The sequence below is a fragment of the Aethalodelphis obliquidens genome, unplaced genomic scaffold, assembly GCF_003676395.1.
Source record: "Aethalodelphis obliquidens isolate GAN/ISIS:26980383/991018 unplaced genomic scaffold, ASM367639v1 scaffold14, whole genome shotgun sequence".
NCBI classification, from domain to species: domain Eukaryota; kingdom Metazoa; phylum Chordata; class Mammalia; order Artiodactyla; family Delphinidae; genus Aethalodelphis; species Aethalodelphis obliquidens.
In genome coordinates this window covers 27422071-27447356 of record NW_020837958.1, presented here as the reverse complement: position 1 = coordinate 27447356, position 25286 = coordinate 27422071, and the positions used below count along the sequence as shown (strand labels likewise).

Here is a 25286-nt window from a genome sequence, read left to right as displayed (position 1 = left end):
CATGCTACCATATTTCTCTAGTGGGTCTCCATGAAGTCTGGCTGTGAGAATGTGAGAATGAGGATTAAATGAGACAATCCTGAGCTGCACTGAGATTCAAGCTGGCATGAAGCATCTGAAATTACATATTAGGGGTAACTTAACTTGCTCTGGAGGCTATATGAGGTATATTTTCAAACAGAACATAATAAACAATGACAAAACAAAATGCGGCTCTAAGACACACCTAAATGAAGGCTTCATAAGGTTGTCCAACACCTGAAAGAAAGCCCCCTCTTCACCACCACCCCCAAACAATATACAACATGGAAAGGAAGGTAAGTTTTGGGATCCTAGAGGTAAATGAGTACAAACTAATGTAGAACAACCTTACTGTACAGCAAAACCCTTTTAAAAGTGAGAATACCTACATGTGATGAAATGGAGCTTCTTCTACTGCTACAAGCTGAATCCAAAGGTTCAAATTTTAAGATCAGTTCTTCCAGTTGGGAAATCAGATCACCATAGGTTGTTAAGTCCAGCTGAGATTTCAAATGTTCCAATTTATCTATAGTCAAAGTTTTTCTTCCCTAATAAAAGGATAAGTAGAACCAATAGGAGAGTTTTCTGTTTGTAACTAAATCTATATTCAAATGGCCAATACATTGAAAGAGGTCTACATAGAACATAAAACCTCAAAGGTGCTTTAAAAGGGCTTTAAAAGCTACTAAAAGACTTAATAAGAATTCTCTTAGGAACTAAGAATTTAGAGTTACTGTACATATAATAATTTCACTTAAAACAAGGCCTTGGGCTTCCCTGGTGGTGCAGTGGTTGAGAATCTGCCTGCTAATGCAGGGGACACAGGTTCGAGCCCTGGTCCGGGAGGATCCCACATGCTGCGGAGCAACTAGGCCTGTGAGCCACAACTACTGAGCCTGCGTGTCTGGAGCCTGTGCTCCACAACAGGAGAGGCCGCGATAGTGACAGGCCTGTGCACCGCGATGAAGAGTGGCCCCCGCTTGCCACAACTAGAGAAAGCCCTCGCACAGAAACGAAGACCCAACACAGCAAAAATTAATTAATTAATTAATAAACTCCTACCCCCAACATCTAATAAAAACAAGGCCTGAAATTCAAATAAATTTGTGGGTAAATTTGATTTTTTTTAATGGAAAGTATACAGTTTTTCTCACCCCCATCCCCACTCCAGATTTATCTGTCATGTTTCCTTTGGGGATTTACTGCTGCTTAATCAGCAGGCTAATAAAGACAAGCAACTGCGTAGCACAATCCTGCAAGCTAGAATGGTTTTAACAACCCAGATGAACATGTAAGCTTTCTGACTCACTCTGCTGGCAATGATGGAATTCTGGAAAAGACAGCAAGTTTGAGCAGCCAGGTTCCACAGGCCTCTCCTTAGCAGGCGTTCCACACAACGTTCCACAGATAACAGGGAAAGATGGGAGACCTTCCCATTTAGGTGCAAACAGAACAGCTCATTCTTACAGACAGCCACATCCTGAATATCTACAAAAACCACAGGGGTGAACACACAGGACATTAACCAAGTACTCCTTTTCCATTTTTGCGACGGCTGAAATTATTCTAATAGATTCATTTTCTATATAGGGTTTGGCTTGATTGAATTTCACCTCTATTTTTATACTTGCATTTCAATGAAGAAATCATATCTTAGACACTATTCTTTTTAAAACGATCAAGAATAAAAGAGACAGAGAAAGAAACATCTCTCTGATCTAAAATCCTGTTTTTAAAAATGCTATGTTTTGTGAAAAGAAATTGGGACTTTAAAAGGGGGCACTTCGGAAGCCAGACTATCACATTTCTGAGTTACAAATCTGATACCAGTAACAGATTTCAGTGCAGTATGTAAATCAACAAACTGTTCGGGAAAAAACACCTGTCTTGGCAGAATACCATGAAATGACCTAAAAAACTAGTTTTCACGGGACACCTTTAGGAAACTTAATTCACGAGAAATCAGTATGTAATGGTTCCTTCATCTTTTTTATGTTTTTACAAAGTAGAAAATGACTCAAAAGTCAGGATACACTCTCTGAGCAGTCATGTTAAAAATGCTAGATTTATTTCCTCCATTTCTGGTTTAAACCAGAAGAATACAGAGATTGACTTTCTCTGCCTCAGCCACATAAAATGGCTATCGTTCCCACAAGGACTTTTCAACCCTAAATTATTAAGACACAAAACAGGAGTTAAAGCAAGACTTCTAACAGGGATAAATATTCAGGGTAAGTAGAGGGAAAAATTAACCCATTCAATTCTTAGCAGTGGTTGCTAATATTTAAGAATAAATGAAAATTGTATTTAAAATAACTAAATAACTATACATAGATTCACAAATGTATACTTCATAAGTATCTTATAATGGGATACACCTATGATGTTAATCTTTAACAGAAATGTCACCTCATTCTATTTTCTACTTCTTACACTGCAAGAGAATCCTCCTACAATAATTAAATCTTTCACAAGCATGCGATTAAAAATTACATAGGAAGAAAAAGCATGCGATTAAAAATTACATAGGAAGAAAAACACAATTACCCTTGACTTCACTCCAAAGAAGAACTTGAACATTCTGAGGAAGGAAAATATAAATTCCTCTTTCTGTCCAAGTCAGCACACAGTGCTCACTGCAAGAGAAAACGGAAGAGGTCAAGAGAATTGTAGTTTGCTTGGAATCAGAAGTTTATAATTCCCTGATTTCAGACCCTCACACTAGCTATTAAAGCAAAATCAGCCTGTACAAAGAAAGCAACAGTTGATCCAGCCAATTACATCCTACCACCTCTTTTCTGTCTGTAACAACAAGCCAGTAAAAGATAGCATAATATGACACCAAAGTGGGAAAAATTCAGATACACGAAATATCTTCTAGAAAAATAAAAGGCTGGTATCTTACCTGACATTTATTAAAGTATCTAAACTTCCCATATCTGGTATGACATCTAAAACAAAGACTAAACATCACATCTAACCACCAATCACTGCTCTAGTGAGCCACTTTTAGGGAGGATAATATATATATATTTTTAAATGTGTTTATTTATTTATTTGTTTTGGGCTTCATTGGGTCTTTGTTGCTGCGCGCAGGCTTTCTCTAGTTGCGGCGAGCAGGGGCTACTCTTCGTTGTGGTGTGTGGGCTTCTCGTTGCAGTGGCTTCTCTTGTTGAGGAGTACGGGCTCTAGGCCCGCGGGCTTCAGTAGTTGTGGCTCGCGGGCCCTACAGCGCAAGCTCAGTAGTTGTGGCGCACGGGCTTAGTTGCCCCGCGGCATGTGGGATCTTCCTGGACCAGGGTTCGAACGTGCCCTCTGAGTTGGCGGGCGGACCCTTAATCACTGCGCCACCAGTGAAGTCCCAGGGAGGGCAATATTTTGATGTCCTTAGTTGTTTGTGGGCAATAAAAGGTTGAAAACTACCAGTCAACTATGGGAGTTTATTTTTTTCATTAAAGGCTATACCAATATTATCTAACCTTGTAGCATCTCATCAAGATAGAGGAGTGTTATCCCTATTTTACAAAAAAGAAAAACTGAAGCCCAGAGAGATAAATAACATGTTGAAGCCCATTCAGTATGAATACGGAAGAGTCAGAATTTATACCAAGGACTGTCTGGCTCCAAAACCTGGACTTTTTTCTCCATACCTCACAGAAGCTACTTCTACCCTCATTTATCCTCACTGACCCACCCAGTGTTATCTGGAATCCTGATCATTCCACTTAACTACATTCTTGGAAAGTCACAGATCTCCTAAATGCCAAACCCAATAACCTACTTTCTCATTTTCCTTCTTGATCCCCAAGCAGAGGCCAACTCTGCAGACTGTTCCTTCCTTCCTGAATCTCGCCTTCCTAGACTCTGGGCACTACTTCTTGGTCCACCTTCCTTTCCAGTCCTCTGGTACTCTCCATCTCTGCTCATCTCCTTCTATACTCCTTTGCTCATATATCTCATTTACTCTCTCGAGGCTGCTATTATTTTTTTATACACCACTGGTAATCCCCAGTCAGAGCATTCCCCATATATAACAGTCTCATTCTAGTCACCACTTAAGCATCAGCAGCAGTTCTACTGCCCTTTGAAATCCTCCCCGACAGCCCTCAGCACTCTCCCTCCTGCACGCAACCTATTCCTCATCAACCCCGCTCAAACGGCACTTAATCATGTATTGCACTGTCACAACTCTTACTTTTTATTGTTGTTAAACATTTTCTAGAAATAAACTACATCTCTCCAACGAACTATAATCTTGAGAACAGGGACTTTTTTTTAAGTTTATGCCTCCAAGAGTACTAAAAAAGGTAACATGTGGCGATGAAACTAAGGGCGATATTTAACGGGAATTCGGTCCTCACACAAATGTTAAACATTTTGCCAGTATAAGATCAGATCACTGTCCCTATGGGAAAGTAATCTTTGTCACAAAGAAGGAAGAAATCGTCAGAATCCTAGTCCAAAATAAGTAAAATTGGAAGGCTGCCTTTAGGAGCCAGAGGGGAAAAAAACCCCAGAGGCCAGAAGATCCCTGAATAAAGAGACACAGGATCAGGATTTTGACACTGAACTTGACATGCAGCTTGGAAAGATTCCTTAAGAATAGGTGGGGGGTGGGGGGGACTAATATCAGAGCTGAGACTTGGTAATTTACACACCCCTCATCCCCTTCCCCTTCACTGATAATAAACAGACAGGGACACAAGCCTAACAACATTGTTTAAAGAGTTAAGGAAGAGAAAGTGACATCAGTGTACCCCAAAGAAAATGAGGCATACAAATTTGCTTCCCCGTAGAATTTGTGGGTGTAACAGTTACCAAAACACAAGTGTACACATGGGAAAAAAAGTAAAGAAAAGCCCTGTATAACTAATGCTTTTTCAAAAAAATCTTTGTGAAACTCTTCAACTTAGCCATTATTTGAGAACCTTCTATGTGCCTAGCACTGTGCCCATAGCAAAGGAGTTGACAATCTGGTCCTGGGATGGATATTCATAGGACAGTGAAACAGGGTGGTGACAGAGAAATGAACAAGATGTGACAACAGTGCAAGGGAGTAAGTGTCTAACGGGAGTCACTGGAGGAGTCCGTAAAAGCTTCAAAGTGGCATTAATTATTGCTTAAGCTGAGGAGTAGGCAGAGCCAGATCATGCAGGGCTTTGAATGCTATGGCAGGAACTTGTATGGGAGCTTTAAATAGTTTAACTCAAAGGAAAAACACTACCAGGAGAACCAAGCAGACTGGCCTTGCCATTAGAAAACATACTCTTGGGTAGGGGACTTCCCCACACCCCACATATCACACCATAGCCAACAAATGTTAAGTGTCTATGATGTGCTAGGCATTATGCCAAACACTGAGAATAACACAGTGAACAAAACAGACATGATGCCCTCAAGGGCCTTACTGTCTAGGAGTAAGAGAGGCATAAATACTGTTTGAATATGTAATTATAAACTGTGATAAGTGCCGTAAAGAAAGAGTTTTTAACATGCTTTATCTAACTATGGGCAAATAAATAGTGGTCTTTCTCCCATAACTTTTAGGATGAATTATGGACTTGTGAAAGAGTTATACTGTTTATAATTTATTTTCAAATATTGCATTATAGGTAGTGTGACATACACATACGTTAGTTAGGGGCAATTAGTTAACATTAACATTTCAAGTGTTTTTTAAAATTACATTCAAAGCACGGTTAGTTAGCCTTTGAAAGAACTCGATCAGGAGCCAGCTCCAGAGTACCCTATACCAGCTCTAAATAACATTCTCTGAATCTGCATTAGGGATCTTATTAATTAGCTTAAGAGATATTAGAAATAATATTCTGCTGTTGAAATAAGAAGGGTTCAAGACACACAGACTGACTGGAAATCATACACTGGCATGCCCATGCTTGTAGAACAAGTTGTAAGAACTGGCAAGCCCAGCAGTTGATAGCTTTAAGTGGCACTCTGTGCTGCCACTTAATAGTGGACTTTTTTGTACCTAATCCAACTAGAAGGCTAGCTGAACTCAGATGTTAAAATATGGCTGGCTGGATCCACCTTGAGCAGATCTTTCATGCAAAGTACCTGAAGAATAGAGAGCTGAAATTTCACCAAGCTTACAAGAACAAGTTCTACAACTACTTTTGTGCCTGCCTACTAAGAAACATACATATGCAGCAGACTTCAGTCTGAGACTTGCTTTCACTGGAATATTCCACTAGGGAGAGGAGGTTATGAAAGAATGTGTATCTACAGCTCTGAGCTCTGATTTGTCAAAAGTTCTCGACAACTGTGAAGTGTCCAACTGGTTTAGGCCAGTTCAAAACAGAAAGGGAAGCATATTTCTATGCTTTTTTTCATTCCTCTTATATGTAGAACACTTCACATAACACAGTCATTTCCTAATTTTCTAAAAATGATTTAGTACAAAAACAAACTTGAAAAGCTAACTACCTTGAACAAGAAACAAAGAGGAAAAGTTAAGTGTTAATTTTTTTTTAAAGGATCGAAGGGAGAAACTTACCTAAGATGTAAGAGTTTGGGGAAAGACAAAGACTGGGAGGATCCAACCGTATGATCATACTGAGGTTCTGATCTAGGAAGTAAACATGATTAATGATTTAATCAAAATATAAAAGTATCTTTTTCCCTATATAGAAAAATTTCTGCCTCCAAAACAAATTCAAGAGCCTAACTGCATTTACCCTTATTGAATTTGCTTTAAGCATATGAAAGATAATTGATTAAAGACTTTTTGGTTTCTCTGAATCTTTTAATAAAAATTCTACTTCACTCTTAAAAGGCATGATAAAATCTTTAACTCATGCAGAATATCAGAGGTTTCAAACCAAAGCCTCCCTGTAAGTTCCTCAAATACTCCCTACTGGCCATACAAATCATTACCTTAGATTAATCACAGGAAGAGGTGGTGATGAGAGGAGTTTCTTAAACTGATGTGTACTTATAACTTCTCCATCAAAGTTCACTTCCCACATCCTGGAGCCAGGGCGGGCACAGTATATTAGGGGCTGCTGGCTGGCAGAGCATCTTCCAGGGAAGAAACAAGCTCCGTATTCTCCATCTCTTTCCTTGTTTCCAATTTTCCAAAATTTTTCTCTAATACCCGACCCCCGCAGAAAAGAGAAAGCACGTTTACTCACAAAAAAGTCAAAAGCAATGGCACTACATATCGGCATGGCCATAATAACCCCACCTACAATGTCCCCTCTCTCCTCATATTAGCAATTTACTGGAAAGAACAGAATGGAAAGGTCAAAATAGGGTTCTAGCTCTGATTTGCCATTAACTATTTCTGTTACAGAAAGCAAATGACTTCAAGTTAGTACTCAGTTTATTATCCACAGAATGTGAACGCTCTTTTCAAAACTAAAAAGTAAGTGCTACCAAACCATTTCCTACATCCTTAAATCCTACTGACTGCTTTCCAAATCACCTTGTTCTTTGGCCACTCCATGGAGGCTACTGATCTACCCTGTCTCCAGGCCACTCCTCGGCCACATATACCCAATAAATGCCTCACTCTTCCCTCAAAATGCTAAGTCCTTCTGAAAGGCTGTACCTTGGAACATTCTGTTCCCTGAGGGTTACCTGAGCTAGATATATAAAAGAACTGCATATACAAAACTGCCTGAGAACATGGAAGGTGAGAATGAGGATATCTCTTTCCAAACACTCCTTTACTTATTCTTCATAAATTAACTCCACCATTCCTCCTCTGACAGACTTCCTTGACTCCTATAAGCAGAAGGATATGCTTCCCATGCTATGTTTTCAAAGCATTCACCACGTTACATATGGTAGTTGTGTCTATTTGAACAGTAGATTATGACTTTCTTCAGGACAAACGTCATTTCTTTTCCCTCTTTAGCTGAACTCCCAGTGCACAGCACAGTAGCTGGCCCACGGAAAGCACTCAGTGCCTTTTGTGCTCCATATACTCAAACTGTTTATTTGGACAATGGCCTGATATGGTCTCTAGCATGAACTTTCTACATGACCTTAGATAATTCAATAAATATCCCTGTACTTATTTGCTTTATGAATAAAATATAACATCAGCTTTACTAGAAGAATATGGATGTGAAAGTGCTTTAAAATGTATACAGAGCAATACAAGAAGTTACGGTTTTATTACCTATGTTCCTTATTTGGGAAATAAAATATATTTCTTGCTTATTTCACATCCTCTATGGCGCTTAGCAACAGTGCTACTAATTCAGAGGCGTGCAATAAATATTTCCTGAGTAAACCAATACAGTCAACTCATTCTCATTTGCATGCTCATTAATCTTGCTTTCCACATTTTCAAATGACATGTGACAGGCACAAGGCTAGGTATTTCCTATACATTATCTTAGTTAATCCTTAAAACTACCTCTACATTCTGGAAGGGGGAACTGACATTTGGCAAGGTTTAAGAAGTGGCAGAACTAGAACTTGAAACCATATTGTCAGGCTCCCTTATCCAATGTTCTCTCTACTACAACATAATTCTTTGTTTCTGTTTGTTCTATTTCCTCCTGGGACCCACCCTGTTCATTAACAATACTGACAGAAAGTAGCAGGAAAAGCAAACTCATACCTCACTTCCGTTAGTTATTAGGAGACTTTGTTTAAAAAAGAAAAATGCTTCTTTGTTTGGAAGGGAATATACCTTGAAATAAAACTTAAAACATACATAAAAATTTTCAATTATTGTACTATCCATGTACCCCCAAACTGAATTCTACCTAACAAAGCAGGCATTTCTAAAACATGTTATTTTTGCAGTTAGTTATTCTCATAACCAACTCTAGCCACAATCCTGTAAAATGGGAGCATAAATGATTAGCAACTGTACTGCACACAGGGAAGAATAAGCCTCCACTTAGTTAGCTCTTTATACCATTTGACTAGATTCTCAAAACAACCCCAATAAGGTGTTCATTCAATGCAGTGTTTTGACCATTTGTCAGAATTTCAGCCAAATTTCTGAATTGGGCTGTTTGGTAAACTCGAAAGCCTATAGATGAAGAATATTTGAGAAATTTGTGAAGCTAACAAATATTTTACCAAAATCTCAAGGATGGATTTAATGGCCAAAGGTCCAATGTCAAAGAATATACTAGAGGTAACAGGAAAGGCACAAAATCAAGACAGAAAGATTCTAGTCTGCCTCCTCCCAGCTGCATGATGTGAGGCAAGTTCTATCACTCACTAGGCTTTCTGATCGCAAAAATGAAAGAGTGACACTACATGATCTCCAGTTCTGTAAGTCTAACTTCATCACCGATCTACAGTCTGAAATAAGTCAGAACCAAGTACACCATCCTTCCTACTAATTCCAGGTAAACTGATCCTTCGCATCTCAAAGCCTTGCCCCTCTGCTGTACAGCTATGTTCTCTGATACCAGACATCTGCAACCTACTATTACTGGTCTCCTTCCCACATACCTTTCTCATCCCAAGAAAATTTTTAAAAAGTGCATCCTCTCCTCATCCTTCCCTCTACTAACCCTGACAGTCAACATACATTCCTTCAAAACTTTTGGAGTCCAGTCTCCTACTTTCTAGAATAGCAGTCTTCTAACTGAGATACAAGAACCCCTGGAAAAACATAAAAAGTTTCCAATCCTTGATAGTTCTAAGGGAATCAATTTCCAAACCCTGATTTTCTACATGTACACTTTCTTAAAATGATCTGAGAACCCACATACTTAATTAGTGTGACATTTAAGACTGTCACTCTCCATGTGGTGCTAATTTACCAACGTGATCTCCCGCGACTCCCCTACTCAAGCCAGAGGACACGTTTTAGAATATGCCTAATTCTTCCTTACTTCTCCCCAAGACGCTGTTCCTTCCTGCTAGAATATCCTATCCCCTCTTACCTCTCTTCCTTCAAACTTCGCCTATTAAATATCCTCAACAAATTACTGAAGCTGGCTAGTGGGCTCACAGTGGTTTATTATGCAATTCTCTCTTCTTTTGTGTGTGCTCAAAATTCTCCACAATAAATTTTTAACAGAAGGGCTGGGTCCTGAGGAATATCGTAGCTGGACAGGGCCAATGGAGGGGGAAAAAAATGCCCAGTGAATATTTCCCTGTGGTGAGAATGGCTGAAGAACTTAAACACAGCAATACACAACATTCATGTCAAACCATTTCCTATTCTGTTCTGGTATTTCACAGCTACCGCCAATATACTCCTTTGCCATTCATTGGACCTTTGGTTCCACTGTTGAGATTTCATTAAATATCTGTCAGCTTCATAAAGTTCTTATTTTTCATCCAATTTTACCCTATAGTAAAATTCTATTAAATACACAACAAATTTCAACAACAACAAACTCAATCAAGGAAGACTTCCCAATTCCCCATATAGAAACAGGCCTCTGTTCGGTCTTCCCTCATGACACTTAGACCAGGCTTCTTGGTAGAGTTAACTGAATATTTGTCTTAGTCACCCACTGGACTATGTCACTCTCCTCTACCTCCTCTCTACTCACTAACATCAGCTTGCACACAGGTGGTTCCTTATTAATATCTATATAACTGAATTTAGGGGTTTGGGCGAGATGACTTCTTTCCGGGACTAAAATTCTGTATTTCCAATGACTCATGGTTAGTCAATATACCTCTCAGTATCACATAAGAAGCATCGAGTAAGTGAAGATATAAGTAATCTTCCATCCAAATAATCTAACTGGACAACACAGGAGTCAACTGTTGTTATTGTGTGAACAGGAAACATCACAAAGGCAGCAGCCGCCTAAAGGGGATGTGACAAGGAAATAAAGTTTATTTATCTTTACGTATACACATAATTCCCTTCTCTTTAGAGAGAAGGGGATTATGTGCTTTTACATGAAAACAGCTTAGACAGCAAAATAAAAACTTTAAATGGGCCAAAATTAATTTGCCTGTTAGAATATCAAGTTTCGCTCATTTAAGTTTTGTGAAATAATTTGCTACGTAACTGCAGAAGAGAATTCTTAAGGCTCTGTTTGTGATTATCTATTCTTAGAAGTTGGGAAGAAAAAGATGAAGCAAGTTTTAGAATACGTGAGACAATTTTTCACCTGTAGACAGTACTTCTCCCTTTGGAAAAAAGACAAATTAGAGCTGTAATAAGTGTAGAATTCCAACTGTATATCAAAAATATGTTAGGAATCAAGTAGTAACCTTGATGGGTCATCATGAATATTTAATTAATACATCAAGAATATTCTGATGTGTTAATTAAAATAACTTAGCCAATAGTAGTTAGATCTCTTCTTCTCTACCAGGATCCTACATGCAAATAAGCCAATGAGAGACAAGTCCCCCATTTCTGATATCATAGCTTTGGAGGAGAGGGACAGCGAGGAGCAGGCTGGCTCTGCCTTAATGACAGACTGGAGCATTCTGTTAGGATAACTTGAGACTCAACTTTTCTACTCCAACAACTGTGGCAGGAAGCCTGGGGACCCACACTGCTTAGCGTAATCCAGGAGATGTCTTTAAGATTCCATTCACAACAAGTTACATCCATCCTGAGAAAATATACCTAGACCCATGAGTTTCTTCTAACCAGGGAGCAGGAGAATAGGACCCTGGGCAATTGGTACCATTTCTATGTTTGCCATTTTATTCACACAACTAATAAACAGGCATCTTTTCTTTTTTCTTTCTTTCCTTTTTTTTTTTTTTGGCTATGCCATGTGGCATGCAGGATCTTACTTCCCCGACCAGAGATCGAACCTGTGATCCCTGCACTGGGATCACGCAGTCTTAACCACTGAATCGCCCGCAAAGTCCAGCCATCTTTTCTTTCTTAACAGTCTAGTATTAAAGAATGGTTTACTTAAATGAGCCATGAAGGTGAATTATGGAGTAATGTAATAGACAACTGCAAATTACTGAAGTTAGCTCACAGAAGCCATTCTGTAACAGTGTCAAGCTAAACCAGGGTACCATATGCACTACATGCAAACAAGTCTTCTCAAAATTCATAGTCTGGGCTCTAGATCAGTCCCTAAGAGATACAGTAGGTCAAATTGTGTCCTTTAATTGAAATTCTGTGAGACAACACCTTATATCTCACCTACATACACAAAGAACTGGACTGGCTCTCACCTTTGCTTGTTTAGAAGTGTTGAGTTTGATGGCAGAAACTTTCCCCATATGATCACCTATAAAAACTCTAAGAATAGCTGTATCCCAACAGAGAGCTGTAACTTTTCGGCCTTTGTGTTCTGAAGACACATAAATTCGTTCTGGTTTCCCACGACGCTCTTGATTTAATTCCCAAACAACTACAAGACCTTGACTGCAAGTATTGAGACACAAAAGCAAATTTTTGGCAATGGTGAAAAAGGTACAATTTCAATGCATCACAATATCAACTATGTTAAATATATAAGCAAATTCTTATTCTTCTGAAAAGAGGAAGTAGAAAGCCAAGGTATTAATTTCCTTGCTTTAGTCCACCAATCCAATATAATAGGAGAACTTAGATGTTCTAAATTATCCCTGTTACCTTTCTCTTTTAAGGTCACAGAAATGTTGTTGCCTCATATTAGTGTTTTCCACAGACCCTAGGGTGACCAAGTGTCCATCCTGGTTTGCTTGCGTCTAAGAGGTTTCCTAAGACACGGGACTTTCAGTGCTAAAACAGGGTCAGGCCCAGGCACACTGGGATGGCTGGTCACCCTAACAAACACACAACTACATTTGTCAACTTCAAATGCATTTGGAAAAGATCAGACAGTTTTAGAACAGTTTCTTACCTGGTAGCCACAGCAACATAATCATCATCATGTAAACAACAGGCGACCTGAGAAATTGTACCTTCCTAGAGCACAAAAGGAAAAATATTAGGCAGCTCCTCAAAAATGGGTAATTTTTTACTTTTAAATCTCAAGTTTTACCTTCTTCTTTTAGTCCAAATGATCATTGATAATGGAGAAATTCAAATTTATGAAAGATACTCCGGATGGTACATGACAGGGCTACCCTTAATCTTACCCTGTGCGAAAGAAAAAGCCTGTGCTTCCATCCTTCTTTCTGAATGAGATTGAGTCCTCCTCCTGAACTGCCCAAAGCCAACCATTTTCGAGACACAGCTATGCTCGTGCACTAAAAAACATGGCAACAGACATGTGTGAAACTGTCACAGTCATTTAACAAATAAACTATGTACTGGAAATAAATACTGAGGATCTGTGTCAGGTTCCTCCCCGCACCCAACCCACCTGCCCAGTTAGACACCACATAATGGCACTCAAGCTCTTATTCTAGATAGTGAAAGACACAGAAGAAAGAACATTTTGGTTTTAAATTTTTAATTGAATCTCAAAATTGCTGAATAGGCTCAATTGTATAAATGAGTAATTTTCCCTTGGCAAAAGCCAGTTACTAGCCCATTCATCTTCTGTGCAATTCAGCTAGGTCATTCCAATACTGACCACAATGATGGAAGATCAAGTAAGTCTCTAGGGGATAAAGCAACCACTTTAATCACCTGCTCACATAAATCACTTCTCGTCTGTATAATCAGCACAAAATGTCCACAGCTTTGAGAGCAAGTGAGACTGCAGAGGACACAAATGCAAGTCAGTGTACTATTACATCTCCCCACACCTTCAGCCTACTGATTCTTCTCCTTACCCACCAGAGAAAGCAGTGGCCAGGCTGTGCCCAATACCCTGTGACAAAAATTATTGGTTGGTGAACAAACAGGAATTCCCAATCCTCTTCGAACTTGTTGCTTTCTACCGTAGAAGCTGGAAAACCTAAATCTTCACTTACCCAGTTTCTTTTGCAGCTAGGGGGAGCCCTGTGACTCAAATCCAGCTACTAAGACTAAGCCCTACCGGGGCTTCCCGGAAAGCTTTGCCCTCCCAGATAAATGGCCGAAGCTGAAGCGAAAAAAGCCTTTGTCCTCGGCCACCTCTTTCTTGCTTGAGATGCTAATGGAGACGTTAAGACTGGAGCCAGGACACTTATCTTGCAACTGTGACCAACAGTCAATATACAGATGATGGTAGAATAGGAAAGATGGAGAGCCTGGGTCCTAAGGAATATCAAAGGCCACTACACTAAACCCAGAAACGATAACCTCCAACCAGGTTATAAACACCTTTACTGCGTAAGGTATTATTGAGAAGGTTTTCTGTAACTTGCAGCTAAAAAACGTCTGATATCAACCCTCATAATTGTTGTCCATATTACTTTGCCTATTACTTCCTATTCTCCCTTTGCTCAGAGGCTAGAAAGGTGCTTTGGGGTGGGAACAAAAGGATAAGAATGAAATTATTTTGGAATTGGTTATGAAACTGTTCTTTACCATGTCATTCCTGAGTTTATCAAATGAATTCAAGGTTCGAGGGAAGCACATACTCCTTCCCACAGAGCTAATTTTTAGCTAACTTTGTAAAGCTAATTTTTAGCTCTGTTCCCTAAAACAGAGGGGGTACATCAAACTCCTTGTTTTGGAACAAACTTAGTTAATAGCAATGGTTCGTGTTGCTCAAAATGCAATGGGGTATACTCATTTATACTATTTTATTTTCAATTGAATACATTACTTTCTGAGAGAAGACAGCAAGATTAGAGGCGGGAAAATTCAGTAATCTATATCATAGTTTCCAAGGATGGGAAAGAAGAATTCAAACGATTGCTTGAAAAATAAATCAGGAAAGCACTATGAACATACTGCTTCTATGTGAGGTATTACTAGCACAGGTAAGAACACCCAAGATTCTATAAAACATAAAGAACGGGGTCGGAGGGGCACGTAACCGAGAGCACACAAAAATATGAACGTGAAAATAAAACTGATATAAGGATCACGAAAATCACCTTTAGACGAGCGGAGTCCAGCCTCAGGGCTGAAAGTAATGGATCCAGAGACTCAAATTCTGCAAGAACATGGTTGTAGGACTCTGGTATCACTGGCACGAAAGTCATTTACCCAGAAAGATGAAACTACGTTGAGGGATAGGCACAGTATTCCTGAATAAAACCTGCAAAAATATAATTTAAGAAGCTCACCACTCCTTCAGCAAGCATTTAATAAACAGGTGGAGAAAACAGGGAAACATGAGAAAGGGACAAGGATCCCTATTCTGGAGCTCCTTGGCATCTAGGTGGAAAGAAAACACACGCAGGTGACATTATAGGTGACCATCAGCTTGTACTGATTATTCCCTGACTCCTAAAACTCCCACAGAATGAAATCCAGATTCTCAAGGCCCTCCACAATCCTATCCCATTCTATTTACCTAACAGTGTGAACAGATAGAATAGACACTTGCAGGATATAAGGGGAAATTTTGTCAAGCTCCTCTGTGGTAAAATAGCACCTCCAGCTGCAATTCTTTGAGCTGTAAATCTTCTGCTTTTAAGTCTCTTGTTAAATTCAATGGTTATCAGCCCACATTTTAACCGTGCTTAATAGGAAAGGGCCTCTGGATAGCTTTCTCCAGCCTGTGAATAAGTGAAAAGTCAGGTGTGGGGAATTAGGCAGAAAGAGGAATAAGAGCTTCAATGAGAGGCCTGATAGGAAAGAATAGAAATAAGAATACAAGGTAGCAAATGCCAACTACCCAGTGAAGACTTTCTAAACTAACACAAGAGTTCTTACCTGTTCAACAACTCTCAAGTGTACATTTTTGTCAAATTATACCAGTTTCCAGAAGAAAGCAGAGTTTAAGAAAATTCTATCCATTCATTTTAACTTTTCCTCAATCCTTTGTTGCCTACCAAATTGAGAATAAAAAACAAATACTACAAAAAAATTCAGAAACAACTGTTTATGCTTAATTGTTTTTAATTTATACTTTGTGGTTTTAATTTTTTTTTTCAGAAACACATGTATTCACTCACTCATTTATTCAACAAATATATACTTAGCACCAACTATGTGCCAGGCATTGTTCTAGGTCCCAGAGATAAAACAGAGGACAAAACAAAGTCCTAACGTTCATGGAGCACACTTTCCAGGGGCAAACCATATATAAGCTTACAACACTTTTTACTGCATACACATAATATAGTCTTATTTTCTGCTGGTACTACAGCTGATCTCTGCAAGGAGAATGGTGTTCTGAAAAAACAAAATTCTTTAGTAGTCCTCCTATACTCAAATATTTGAGAATTCCTAATCTAAGAAAAATCTTCTCTCATCCTTTTCACTCATTCATTTTATTAAGTACTGTAGATACAGAAAAATCAGGATTGCTAAGACAAATAGTTTTGCTCACCATCCAGTTCTACAAGGGTTACATCGTAACCCACTACAGTTGCTGACCACCAGTGCACTCTGAGAGGAAATTAACAACAGGATGAGGCCCTCTGCTTTGGACAAAGCAGGCCCCTCATAGATGTATATCTCAGGAAGAATTTTAATCACCCCAGATTTTTGCACCTTCCCATACATAGAAAAGCACTAAAATCATTAACTTGAGATATCTATTCTTTGTGATTAGCAGTAATCTTTTACCAAGATGTAGGCTTAACTTGCAGTTATTTCCTCACCAAAAATCATATATAAACTGTCTTCTCTATATACACTATTGATAGTATGTATAAAATAGATAACTAATAAGAACCTACTGTATAGCACAGGGAACTTCTACTCATTGCTCTGTGGTGACCTGAATGGGAAGGAAATCCAGAAAAGAGGGGATATATGTATATGCATTGCTGATTGACTTTGTTGTACAACAGAAACTAACACAATATTGTAAAGCAACTATACTCCAATAAAAATTTAAAAATAAAATAACATAAAATATACTGTCTTCTCCTCTACCTCTTCAGAGCAGTTTCCTCAGGGCTAAGTGGCTGTTAGCTGGGCTATAGTCCTCAGCAAGACCCTGAATAAAACTTAAACTCACAACTCTCATCTTGTGTGTTTTTCTCTGAGTCGACAGTTTCTAGTAGAATATGAGGCACAGTGGTGCGAACAAGACAAATAAAATAATTCCTGAAATCAGTCACTTTATAATCAACTAGGGAGAAAAAGACAAATCACACACACACACACACACACACACACACACACACGCACACACGCACACACCCCCCTCATAAGGGAAACATAAGCAAGGTCCAATGTCGGAACTTAGAGGACAGAGGGATCACATTGAGTTAAAAGTAACCATAGAGAACTTCCTAAGGGAAGTAGCACTGGAGCTGATTAGGTTTTATCACAAGGAAAAAAGAAAGGGTAGCAGGTAGGGCAGCAATAAGCAAAGATACAGAGGATATATTTGGAGAATACAAGTTTAGTCTTTGGTTGAAACACAGGACACAAGCAACAGAAAAATGAAAGATAAAGCTGGAACAGTAATTCAGTCACAAGGTACAAGGCACTGTGAATCTCAAACTAAGGAACCTGCACAAATTTTAATTTGGTAGGCAACAGAAAGGCATTGAAGAATTTGGCGTTGGGAGATCACATAATTTCTGTGAAGCGCTGTGGGTAGACACTAGAAAACAAAGACTTGAGAAAAGGTGGGAGGGGTGGTGCGGAACTAAAGACAAGGCCTTTCAATTACTCAAGAAATCTGGTGGAGAAGGAGAAAACCTCTCGACCTTGTGAGCAGGGGAGACGCAAACAGATTTGTAGATAGCAGCTAAAAGAAAAGGCTTTAGAATGAAAGGGACTGAAGGGACTTCCCTGGTGGTCCAGTGGTTAAGACGCTGTGCTCCCAAAGCAGGGGGCCCAGGTTTGATCCCTGGTCAGGGAACTAGATTCCTGCATGCTGCAACCAAAGATTCCACAGCCACAACTAAGATCCTGTGTGACCCAACTAAGACCTGGAGCAGGCAAATAAATAAATAATTTTTTAAAAAAATGAAAGGGACTGAAAATACAAGAAAAAGAAAATAAAATCACTGTACAAGATCCTAAGAAAGACAGAAAGGAATGACATCAGGACCACAGGGGCTCTCTCTTCCACTTGCAATCTTAAAACAATCTCTGAGACGGATAGACCATTTGGTCTTGATCTCAATGAAGAGAGAATGACCTGGAAATTATGACCTAACAGAGTAAAAAACCTAGTAAGTTTCTATTTTTCGGAAAAAGACTTAATAGAGACGAGAATGAAAAAGGAATAGCATAAACAATGTCAGTTCTCAAGAGAAGTTGCTAGTGATAGTGTTGAGCCAACTCCAAACTTATATTTTTCTTTGCGTTTACTCTCTGAAATGACTCCTTTCCCTCCAGATCTACTTACTAAAATCTGCCCAGCCTTTCAGGCCCAGCGTAAATCCCACTTCCCAGAATTCTCAAAGTGGAAGACTCATAGGTAATTCAGTGCACACATCCACGTAATTCAGGAATTAGTCTTGTGCTGGATCCCTGAACACTTTCAGCAAGGGAAAGGAATTGCTCCCTCTCATGAAGCTGCCCATTCCACTCCTCCACAGCTCTCACTGTTATACGGTACTTTTTCTACTATTGGGCTGAAACCTGATGACTTGGAGCTTTTATTTCCAACTGTGGCTTCTACAGTTTAAGGAAATAAGTTCACTCCTTTCAAAACAGTCCTTCAGTATTTGAAAAGTGTTATGAGGTCTTCTAAAAATTCATCAACCCCAGTTCTTCCTGACCTGACAATTTGCAAATCCCTCTCTGTTCTGATCAGCCTTCCACACAAGAGCTTTAGTTTGCCTAAAAATGTGGTCTCCAGAACTGAACATAAATCTCCTTAAGTAGCTGGATACACAGAATAGAGTAGAAACACTAAGTTCCTTGACCTGGACACTAAATTTCTATGTTACATCCTAAAAAAGTATCAGACTTTTTTTTCCAGATATGTTTTTAAAGTAGCCATGTCACACTTTTTTTTTTTAACATCTTTATTGGAGTATAATTGCTTTACAATGTGCCATGTCACACTTTTGATTCAACAGAGCAAGCAGTTAACTAAAACCCAAAGAAATTTTCAAATAAAATGAATATAATCTTCCTAGCCAGTACCTAGATACAGTAGAATTGAGCTCAAATTGAAAGCTGCCATTAATCAAATGTGATAATGGATATAAAAAGTACCTAGAAAATTTAAAACTGTTCAAACAAGAACAGCAGAATGCTGATAACTGTTAAAGTTTGGTTAGGTGCACATGAGGGTTCGTTATATTATCCTGTCTACTTTTGTCTATGTTTTAAATTTTCTTGAACAAGATTTCTTATTGAAGTATAGTTAATTTACAATGTTGTGTTAGCTACAAGTGTGCAGCACAGTGATTTCGTCACATATATTCAAGATTTTGTTAAGTATGTGCTTAACAACAAAAAGCTCTGTACAAACCTTTCATTCTATAAACTTTCTGTGCCTCCATGGTTTAATATATGCTGTTCCTTGAACCTTCCTCCATCTAACAAAACACTATCTTCCTGCAGATCCGAGTTTAACTATTACTTCTGTTAAGTCTGTCACACTGTTAGCCTAGCAAAAAACTAAGCAAATAGAAGGTGGTCATAAATGCTTACCAAAGTCAATGAAAGAACTTTTTGAAGTGTTGACTTGCCCAAGGTCACAGAGTTCACAAGTAGAGCTGAGACTAGAATCCACTAATCCTGAGTCCAAATCTAATTACCTTTCCATTTCCCTGCACTGCTCGATGGTAACTAAAGGAGCAGTAGAATCAAGAAAAGTCTTTTCTCTTCGTCCTAGTACTCATTTTTATTCATTTTAATGGACTAGTGTTTGCTGCGCAAACACCCAATGCAAATCACAGCTTTCTTTCTTCCCCACTAGGGGCGTGGAAGGAAGAGGAGGCAAAAGAGAAATGAAAGGAAGCAAAAATTAAAGATATTATGCGGAGGGGAAGTACGAAAGTCCCTCATTCCCGTAATGGGGATCTTTAAACCCAAGTAACAGAGAACAACTCTTCACCTCAGACCAAGAAATGGCGACTCACTCATTCATGCACTCAGCATGCCTCGCACACCCCACTGCAGACAGTTCCTGACCACAAGCTCCCTGACTAGCGGAACTCCTAACTTTTTAACAGCAGTAACTTTAATACTATACTCAGATCTCTTGAAAGGAGCCTCGGTAATCAAGTTTTCAAAGCCAGGCTCACAGCCTGTAGGTCTCAGCCTCTCTCCACCATCTCCAGGCCGGTAGCCCCCAAATTCCAATGGGTCACACCCTCTCTCCCGGCTGGGTGCCGTTAACACTCACCGCGCACTAAGAGCCGCACCTGAACTTCAGTCTCCCCTCCTGCTCCTCCCCTCCCTGGCTTACGTCATCCCGGAGCGCCGGGGACGCTGGGACAAAGCTGTGAACTGTACTTCCTCGTCACGTGACAGGTTACGCCCCTGCTGGCGCGTGGTCCCTCCCCCTCGGGCCGCCGTCGTGATTACGCTCTCTGTGGCCTGCAGTAAGCGGGCCGCTGCCGGCCGAAGACGCAGCGCCGATCGGGACCGGAGGAGCTCTAGGCCAAAGGGGTGAGCCAGGCAGGATCCCGGGACCCTTCACCGCTTAAAGCCGGCGAGAGGAAATGAAACAGGCGGGCACCGGCGGGGAAGGGAGGGAACTAGCGGAAGGTGTCATGGCGGCCGCGCTCTGGGGTCACGTGCCCCGCAGGCCCGCCTTGGTACTTCCGGTCACGTGCCTTCAGAGTTCTCGCAGCCAGCGATGGAGGCGAGACCCCCCGGTAACAGAGGCGGTGGCGACGGCTGCGGCTGCTGGGTTTCAGCCTCTTCCCGGCAGCGTCTCTAAGAAGCGCAGCGGAACTCGACTCGACCGAGCTCAGTAACTTACTCCTTGCCCAAGGCCGTAGCTCCCACCTGGTAAGTTTAGACCGAAGAATGGGGGTGGGCGGGCGGGTGAAGAGCTGACAGGCCTGGGGGCCGCAGGACGGCGCGGAATCTGCCTCTTTTTCTTGTGTCCCTGTCGCCGTTGCCACAACTCCCCAGCCTGCGGTCTCGTAGCCCTTTATTATTCTGACGCGACGAAGAGGCGACCCCTAATCTACTTGTCTGTAGGAAGCCTTATCTCTCCACTGAAAGCAGGGACTCGAAGATTTATTCAAAGCCGGGATCAGACTTGGCTCATGAGGATGAAGGACACGGAGGCCTCTCTGGGGCTGAGAAGCCCGTCCCGTTAGAAAATGTGCTGTTGAGTCTTTCGGTTTCTGGAAGGGAAAAGCTTTTACCTTAGTGTCCACACACCTTTTGCTTTACCTGTCAAACTTACCACTCTTAAAATCTTCTTAACATGTGTGCCAGGCCAACCCCCTACACACACATCACATTTTGGTCTGTGCCCAATTTGATCATCTTTAAGCACCAACACATGGAAATAAATAATTATTTTAGAAATTCCCCAGTGTTCTCAGAGACTACATTGTTTAAGGAAGTGTATTCAGTTGACTCTTAAATGCCCGCTTTAGGGTCTGTAAAATGGGGGGCAGGAGGAGAGAGATAAAAACAACCTTTTGCCCATCAGAAGACCCAGTTTTAAAAACATACAAAAAACTAAGTGGTTTAAAATATACCTTGCAGTAAGTACTGATTCCATAAAGGAGTGGAAAAATTTTTCCCGTTGAATTCTTACCAGAAACCCCAACATACAAAGCAGCATGCCATGGTGGAATTGAGTTTGGGAGCGCTCAGCCTCCCCTCTTGGAACACAGTGTGAACATCATGAACTGGGCTTTGGTAACTAAGCCAAAGCTGCCAACCCTAAGATCGATTTAAAAAAATCAAAACTAGAACAAATGAGATGGAGAGGTCACAACAGAGGGGAAGGTAACCTCTAGTATCAGGCTTATGGCTTACAAAAGATCTAGACTCTGGAAAGAACTTTGTACCTTTTAGCAGACCGAAATCCATTATTTGGAAGAGAGAATTTGGAGGCATTAAACCTGTTCTGCTACTCTCACTCATCTGACATTTGGCAGGGCATCAGACTGATGAGCTTTGAGTCTCTCCTAGGGGATATTAAATACATATGGTAGTGCTAATGTTAAAAAAAATCCACACAAATGCACAGAGGGCTCTTTAAAAATACTAGGAAGGTTGGTGCAAAGAGAGAGGAATCAGTTTAAAAGAATGCACCCAACGATCAGCTTCAGTCAGTTGTGGCTGCCTCCTGTACGACCTGCTCTCAAGGCTTATATCTTATCCCTGCTGGGCTGTCTTTACACCTTTTAGCCCTGCTTTTCTGCGCTGCTGGTTTTTCCCTTACCATCAGAATGTTGTCAGGTGTACCTTGAGCTTTCCTACCATTTTGACCACTATTTCTACTTCATGGATGCTGCTACTAGAAGTGTCTTTGGGGACTTCCTTGGTTTTCCAGTGATTAAGACTCCCTGTTTCCACTGTAGGGGGCATGGGTTCGATCCCTGTTCAGGGAACTAAGATCCCACATGCCACATGGCATGGCCAAAAAAAAATGTTTTTTTAATTTAAAAAAAAAAAAAAGTGTCTTTGTCCCTTCCTCCTTTTTCTCTTTCCTGCCTGCAATGTGACAGTGTCAGGCATCCATCTAATAGTCCCTCCTTGCTCCATTTATGATTACCAACTGATTGCTCTTCTCTCAATTTTGGTATCATACTCTTTGTCAGCATGCAGTATTTATTAGTGAATATGAGCATACTCTTCCCTCTATCTTGCGTCTCTGTCGCATTTTCCTCCTCCTGCCTCTCCCATCACTGCTGTAAAATGAAAAAGTGCTCGGTCTTAAAATTGCTACCTCAGTTATTCCCTTTAATATCTTCTTTATGTGTGTAACTATCCTTAAAACAGTACATTTTGGTCACTCTTTACATACTTTCAAGGTCTTATTCCCTGTAGTGCTGAATTGTTAACATTTTTTAGGATTGCCCGATGGCAAGCAGCATTCCAGTCTCCATTTTGTATGCTGGCAGACACAGAAGCGCTTTCTCTAATAACAGTCCTCCTTTTAGTGAGTGATAAGGAGTTTATATTTCACTTGTTGCCTTTTTTTCGTCTGCCCCATTTATCTCTGCACATTGGAAAAGGAGATGTAGGTGATGGAAATGCAGAGACATGAGATGTAGGAAATGGAAATTTAAAGATTTCTCCTGAATAGTTTCAAATTCTTCCTATCCCTGTTTACTTATAAGCCAGTTATTGGAATCTGTGAGGAATGGTACTCTGATCTGTGAGTTGAGAGCTTTAGTGCTTCCTGGAGTTTAGCCGAGGATGTATGTACAATGGCTTCTTGTTATGTATTAACCAAGACTGTATTCTTTTAACAACAGAGATCTTAAATTGATGTCATAGGTATTTATTGGACTATTCCTATGGACTAAAATATGCTGCTGGGCTCTGTATTGCCATGAATACAACACATGCAGCCTCTTCCCTTCTTTATGAAACTTGCGGTCTTTCGGGGAGAAAGGCATTAAAAGAATTACATTAAAAATTAATTGCAGGGACTTCCCTGGTAGCGCAGTGGTTGGGAATCCGCCTGCCAATGCAGGGGACATGGGTTCGAGCCCTGGTCCAGGAAGATCCCACATGCCACGGAGCAACTAAGCCTGTGCACCACAACTACTGAGCCTGCACTATAGAGCCCGTGAGCCACAACTACTGAAGCCCATGTGCCTAGAACCTGTGTTCAACAGGAAGAGAAGCCACCGCAGTGAGAAGGCTGTGCACCGCAACAAAGAGTAGCCCCTGCTTGCGGAAACTAGAGAAAGCCTGCGCGCAGCAATGAAGACCCAACGCAGCCAAAAATAAATTCATTAATTAATTTAAAAAAATTAATTGCAGTAGTGATAAGTGTTGTGAAGGGAAGAATACTGTAACTTTGAAACTTAGACAGAAAATGAGTAAAAGCTAGTTGATGGAAAGGGAGGAGAATGTGCAGAGGCTCAGCACAAGGCATGCATGTGCCTTTAGCCTCAAGCAAGTAAATATTTAACTGCAAATGAATAAATGCCTTTACTGGAGGATTTTGCTATTTAAAGAAGTCTTGTGGCAGATTATTTCATAAAGTAAATAATCTTTTAAGTAAAGCTAGATCTTCATCAAGCCACTTTGTTTAAATATAACTGCACTGGTGTTTTTCATAAAATATTCTGTGGCTCTTACAGAGTTCTACTAGAAAGAAGTTTTTGCCACCCAAGGAGCCACCTTCAAGAAAAATCTAGAAATCATAGAAGCCCTTGTAGGATGGTCCTACTGGTTCTATTAAACTTCCTAAAACTGGTCCTTGTACAATTAACAGAGGTGCTACAGATGACCAGGGAAATTTGCCAAGCAGGTTAGCTGTGAGACAATTGACTAGTTATTCCCAGTGTTCAATAACTTATCTCTGATTTATTTTTAAAGCTCCCTCTAAATAGATTTTAATATGAATGGTTTTACATGCTATGCATAAGAGGCTATGTTTTTCCCCAATTGATTTAAAGTAGCCAACTCTAATAGTTCTATTAATCTAATTTATTCTCCACTTTACAGTTTCTCTGTCTTCATTCATCTTTCTCCTTATCTTCCCATCTCAGAAAGGTTTTTTTGTTCTTTTCCAAAGTTAACACTTTATTTGTGCCCATAAGCCCAGTTAATTGGTGACTTGCTCTGTCAGCTGTAACCTTGTGTTTCCTCCATATATGGACATATTTTAAATTATCCTGTAATTATCTGCTTATCCCCCTCCACACACACACCTCTCCTATCTTTCTCAGATTTTAATTCATGTTTCCTAAAATGTGGTTCATATGGTATGCAGTTTAATTTTACATAGTATAGACAGGTTTTTAAATGTTTTTAATAGTTACGTGTTTATTATAATGAATATTATAAAATTAATATTAAAATATTTAATGGTTCCATAGATTTTATAAAAATTATTATAAATTAAAGTTTTAATACTAAATAAAAATAGTACACATATTACAGAAATTGAAAATAACAGTTTTAATTCTTACCAACCCTAACACCTTCCCATGTTACCTTATAGATGTGGTTTGATAGAGAACAAACTCTTGGAAAGACATTTTTAGTAACTGCTTTTCTCATTACAAAATACATATTTATTGTAGATAGTCCAGAAAACAAAAAGAACATTCAAATCATCTGTAGTCCTATCACCATAGGTAACCACTATTAAATTGGGTGTATGTCTCTCCAGTCATATATATTTGCAAAATAGCATAATGGAACTCTAAGGTCAGACTGATCCAGATTCAAACCCAGTTCTACTTCTTGGTGCTTTGGGAAAGCATCTTGATCTCTCAGACCCAATTTCCTTTATCTGCAGAATAGAACTAACTAATAATAGAACCTACCTCAGGAT

The 25286-nt window shown here is 39.9% G+C and overlaps 2 protein-coding genes across 8 annotated transcripts in view; one reads left to right on the top strand and one right to left on the bottom strand.

The window, feature by feature from the left end:
* HPS5 (HPS5 biogenesis of lysosomal organelles complex 2 subunit 2) overlaps positions 1 to 20347 on the bottom strand; it is a 44787-nt gene extending 24440 nt beyond the window's left edge. For 3 of the 6 annotated variants that reach the window (XM_027115242.1, XM_027115246.1, XM_027115247.1), the window contains exons 1-11: positions 20199 to 20347; positions 14857 to 15020; positions 13021 to 13131; positions 12783 to 12847; positions 12130 to 12322; positions 10650 to 10783; positions 6916 to 7128; positions 6536 to 6607; positions 2569 to 2657; positions 1331 to 1509; positions 411 to 569 (exon numbers count right to left, since the gene is read on the bottom strand). In XM_027115242.1, the coding sequence (XP_026971043.1) occupies positions 411 to 569; positions 1331 to 1509; positions 2569 to 2657; positions 6536 to 6607; positions 6916 to 7128; positions 10650 to 10783; positions 12130 to 12322; positions 12783 to 12847; positions 13021 to 13131; positions 14857 to 14964 (1323 nt within the window). In that variant the 5' untranslated portion in view covers positions 14965 to 15020; positions 20199 to 20347. Of the gene's footprint in view, positions 1 to 410; positions 570 to 1330; positions 1510 to 2568; positions 2658 to 6535; positions 6608 to 6915; positions 7129 to 10649; positions 10784 to 12129; positions 12323 to 12782; positions 12848 to 13020; positions 13132 to 14856; positions 15021 to 15640; positions 15845 to 16810; positions 17725 to 19501; positions 19889 to 20198 lie in introns of those variants that run through there. The other 3 variants (XM_027115243.1, XM_027115245.1, XM_027115244.1) reach the window with 3 other exon arrangements.
* Positions 20336 to 25286, top strand: part of GTF2H1 (general transcription factor IIH subunit 1) — a 32137-nt gene continuing 27186 nt past the window's right edge. Inside the window, exon 1 of one of the 2 annotated variants that reach the window (XM_027115249.1) lies at positions 20336 to 20809. The gene's annotated coding sequence lies outside the window, so the exon portion shown is untranslated. The remainder of the gene's footprint in view (positions 20810 to 25286) is intronic. The other variant, XM_027115248.1, reaches the window with a different exon arrangement.